Source organism: Erythrolamprus reginae, chromosome 1 (assembly GCF_031021105.1).
Source record: "Erythrolamprus reginae isolate rEryReg1 chromosome 1, rEryReg1.hap1, whole genome shotgun sequence".
Lineage (NCBI taxonomy): Eukaryota > Metazoa > Chordata > Lepidosauria > Squamata > Dipsadidae > Erythrolamprus > Erythrolamprus reginae.
Genome location: NC_091950.1, coordinates 12,721,183 through 12,726,151, shown reverse-complemented (window position 1 = coordinate 12,726,151; position 4,969 = coordinate 12,721,183). Strand labels below are relative to the sequence as shown.

Here is a 4,969-nt window from a genome sequence, read left to right as displayed (position 1 = left end):
CATATGCTTGGCCACTGATTCATCCTTATGACGGTTGAAGGGGAGGGGGGTTAAGTGATCAGGGACCGCCTTCTGCCGCACGAATCCCAGCGACCAGTAAGGTCCCACAGAGTGGGCCTTCTCCGGGTCCTGTCAACTAAACAATGTTGGTTGGCGGGGCCCAGGGGAACAGCCTTCTCTGTGGCAGCCCCGGCCCTCTGGAACCAACTCCCCCCAGAGATTAGAATAGTCCCCACCCTCCTTGCTTTTCATAAGCTCCTCAAAACCCACCTCTGCCGTCAGGCATCGGGGAACTAAGATAATCTTTCCCCCTAGGCTTCTACAATTTATGCATGGTATGTTTGTATGTATGATTGGTTTTATAACAAGGGTTTTTAGCTGTTTTAGTATTGGATTTTTATATTCTGTTTTTGTCACTGTTGCTAGCCGCCCCGAGTCCACGGAGAGGGGCGGCATACAAATCCAATAAATAAATAAATAAATCTGCTTTTATGGCCCTTTTCTGACCAGCAAAATCAATGGGGAAGCAAGATTCACTTTGCGACCGTGTCACCCACTAAGAAACATAGAAGACTGACGGCAGAAAAAGACCTCCTGTTCCATCCAGTCTGCCCTTATACTATTTCCTGTATTTTATCTCAGGATGGATCTATCTTTATCCCAGGCATGTTTAAATTCAGTTACTGTGGATTTAAAAATCATGTCTGCTGGAAGTTTGTTCCAAGCGTCTACTACTCTTTCAGTATAATAATATTTTCTCACGTTGCTTCTGATCTTTCCCCCAACTAACCTCAGATTGTGCCCCCTTGTACTTTTCCAACGGAGGTGGGATTCAGCCGCTTCTACCAAGTTTGGGCAAAACTGGTAGTGCTGATTTTGAGTGGCCCCTCCCACCCGCTCGGACGTAATTCCCGTCTCATTTATACATGTTTTCGAGTTGATTGTTTATGCGTGGAAGGCAAATGTGAGGCATGCGCTGACATTTGTAAACCGGTAGGGAAGGGAAGAGAATACCAGGTATGCAGAACCTGTAGAAAAAAATTGATTTTTTTTTCTTTTTTTCCCTTCTGGGCTCTGGATATATTTTTTCCTATCATAGTAAATGAGGTTGAATGTGTATAATTTGAGAAGAGCTGTGTGTGTGTGTGTGTGTGTGTGTGTGTGTACATACACATACAGTTTATATACTAGATAATGTCTATTTTTTTGTGCCTGGTGTAATATGTATGTACACATCTGGCATATATACACAGAATTAAATAGTATATTTTGGAGGTTCAGTAATAGTAAATAAAGAGGGAAATCGTATCTCTTTGAGGGTAGGAGAGGCAGGCATCCTAACCCAAACCCTTGGTGTGAGTGATGTCAAGTTGGCAGCCTTTAAGCCAGTCACATGACCTTTAAGCCACCCCCTAGTCGCATGATCATCAAGCCACTCCCACCTGGTCACATGGCCATCAAGACACACCCACAAAATAAGCCACGCCCGGAGTGTGGTTGTAAATTTTTTTGCAGCCCTTCGCTACATCTGAGGGTAGAACAAGAAGCAATGGGTGGAAATTAAACAAGGAGAGAAGCAACTTAGAACTAAGGAGAAATTTCCAGACAGTCAGAATGGTTAACCAGTGGAACAGCTTGCCTCCAGATGTTGTGAATTCTCCAACACTGGAGGTTTTTAAGCAGATGTTGGATAACCATCAGTCTGAAATATGTAGGGTTTCCTGCCTAAGCAGGGGGTTGGACTAGAAGACCTTCAAGGTCCCTTCCAACTTATTGTTGTTGTTGTTACTGTTTTTATTATTGTTGTTGTTGGCAGCTTATAAGTAAAATAATAAATACTAACATTAAAATTCCATCAGGGAATTCCAACTCTGTTGTTGTTGTTTTTATTGTTATTATTATTGCTTATCGTTATCATTATCATCACCACCATCATCATTATTTTTTAGAGCTTGAAGATATTTGGACTTCAACTCCCAGAACAACAACACAAAAAAAATGTAAAAAAAGAAAAGGAAGTTGGACGAAAGTCTGGCTAATCCTAATAGCGGTTCTAATTATGTTGACATTCTAATACAGCTCATATTCGATAGGTCATATACACCAGTTTTGTTAACAATAGAAATACTGTCGTCTGGCGGGACCCAGGGGAAGAGCCTTCTCTGTGGTGGCTCTGACCCTCTGGAACCAGCTCCCCCCTGAGATTAGGATTGCCCTCACCCTCCTTGCCTTTTGTAAACTCCTTAAAACCCACCTCTGCCGTCAGACATGGGGGAATTGAAACACCTCCTCCTTGCCCATGTTGTTTTGGTGTATGATTGATTATGTGCTTGTTTTTTATATATATTGGGGTTGCTTTTATGAATTTTTTAACCTAAAACTGTAATTAGATTGGTAAATTTGTCACTATGTACTGTTTTTGACATTGTTGTGATCCGCCCCAAGTCTGCGGAGAGGGGCGGCATATAAATCCAATAAATATAGACTTGACATTAAAGGATAACATGATAAGTTGGTGCAAAAATATCGGTAAAGAAATAGATAAAGATACATGGGAAAATGTTTGGATTTCAAATTGGAAAATGACAAAATCAGTTTCCCTAAAAGAAAATCAAATTAAAATGTTCTATAGGTGGCACCTCCCACCTTCTCTGTGGCGGCACCGACTCTCTGGAACCAACTCCCCCCAGAGATCAGAACTGCCCCTACTCTTCCTGCCTTCCGTAAACTCCTTAAAACCCACCTTTGCCGTCAGGCATGGGGGAACTAAGACATCTCCCCCTGGGCATGTTTAATTTATACATGGTATGCTTGTGTGTGTGTTTGTTAGTATATGGGTTTTTTAAAAATCTTTAAATATTTTAAATTTATTCAGATTATTTATGATTTGTTTTACTCTGTTGTGAGCCGCCCCGAGTCTTCGGAGAGGGGCGGCATACAAATCTAAAAAATAAATAAATAAGTAAATAAATAAATAAATAAATAAACAAACAAACAAACAAACAAACAAACAAATAAATAAATAAATAGGATAGCAAAAATGTTCCCAAAGACATCTCCACTATGTTGGAAATGTAAGAAGGAGATAGGTTCCTATTACCATCAATGGTGGATGTGTAGCAAAGCTAAGCTTTATTGGAAAATGATAGAAAGAATAATAAAAGAAATAGTAAAACAGGAGATAGAAATAACCCCGGAATTTTACTTACTGGGTATAACCAATCAGAAATATAAGAAAGAAATCTTACATTTAGTTATTCATATTTTGACCGCGGCCAGGATAATATATGCGCAAAATTGGAAAGGGGAAAACAACCCCAAAGAGGAGGAAGTTATCAAAAAAATATTAGACTGCGCTGAAATGGATATGATGACAAGACGGTTAAAAGATCAAGAAGAAACAGAATTTTATGAGATATGGAACAAAGTGCATATATGGATAAACAAGAAGAAATATTAACATTAACAGTAAAAATAAATAAATAAATAAATAAACAATAGTATTGTATTAGTAGAGTTATGATTTAAGTGGTATGTTAGACTTATTAGAGATAAGATTTAAGAGTTATGAATTACAATGTATGAAGATTTAATAATTAAAGGTAACCAAATTTCTTCTTTTCATTTAAAGTAATAAGTTGATTTTAAACTTTTTTGAATGTACAGTATTCTTTTTTGTATTGAAATTTTACTTCAAGAATAAGCGGGGAAGATACAACCCCACTTTTATGTTAAATGTATGTTTGTCAGTTTTGTCTATTTTAAGAAAATTTAATAAAATATATATTTTTTAAGAAAATCCAATAAATATAATCTAATCTAATCTATTGCTGTTGTTATGTGAATATACAAATACGTCTGCTGTTTTTCTAATTTTTGTTGAAATATTCCCAGCAGAATTTTTTTTTCATGGTCACCCGAGAGGCGAAGAAGACAATGCTCTTCCTTGGAATGGGAAAAATGCGGCCGAGCCATTGCCGGGAACCGGTTGGGCCTGCCCAGCAGGGTGGTGTTCCTTCCTGAAACTTCGGATCTCCCTGGAGTTTCTCCTCTTTGCATTCGGCAGCTGGATGCTCCTGCTTGTTTCTCTCTGCGAGGAAGACGGATTTCCGGGAGAACCGTGGAAGGATGGAGACCCTACGCAGGAGCTTTTCCCGTTGGAAGAGGTACCACATCAAGGTCCACCTCGCCGAGGAGGACCAGCTTCTCCCGCTGACGGTGCGGCCGACGGACACTGTGATGGACTTGAGAGCTTACCTTGTGCGGGAAGGCATTACTTCTTGGAAGAAGAAGTTCCATTACAATGCCCGTCAGCTGGGCGAACACGAAACGGTCAAAGAAGCCAAGATCCAGAACGGTTCGGTGGTCTTGCTGGTTAGCGAGGAAAGGTAGGTTTGGAGGGAAGGGGCGAATCTTCAGAGAGGGAGTTTAAAAAAAAAATAAAGGTGTGTTTGCATGTGTGTTATATTATTATTATTATTATTATTATTATTATTATTATTATTAACATTTCATTATCATTATCATCATCAATCATTATCATCATGATCATGACCATGATCATCATCATCATCAATCATTATTATCATTGTCATTGTCATTATTATTATTATTATTATTAACATTTCATTATCATTATCATCATCAATCATTATCATCATGATCATGACCATGATCATCATCATAATCAATCATTATTATCATTGTCATTGTCATTGTCATTATTATTAATATAATAATAATAATAATAATAATAATAATAATAATAATAATAATAATTTAGATTTGTATGCCGCCCCTCTCCATGGACTTGGGGCGGCTCACAGCATGTCCATAAAACAATATACAATTTACAATCGGACCCAATTAATATAAATAATTAACTATAAACATTATAAAAACTAAGTATCCTAATTATTCCTTCGATAATCAATATTTATTTACCTCACCTACAAAAACAAGCAGGAAG

The 4,969-nt window shown here is 38.1% G+C and overlaps 1 protein-coding gene across 1 annotated transcript; it reads left to right on the top strand.

Moving 5' to 3' along the window:
* Positions 1-4,128: 4,128 nt before the first annotated feature.
* On the top strand, positions 4,129-4,392 carry TINCR (TINCR ubiquitin domain containing). Its single transcript, XM_070732178.1, has one exon. The coding sequence runs from the start codon at positions 4,129-4,131 to the stop codon at positions 4,390-4,392; it is 264 nt and encodes an 87-aa protein (XP_070588279.1).
* The last annotated feature ends 577 nt before the right edge of the window (positions 4,393-4,969 follow it).

Excerpts from the sequence above, each read along its gene's own strand:
- TINCR (XM_070732178.1), top strand. The coding sequence starts at position 4,129 with ATGGAGACCCTACGCAGGAGCTTTTCCCGTTGGAAGAGGTACCACATC.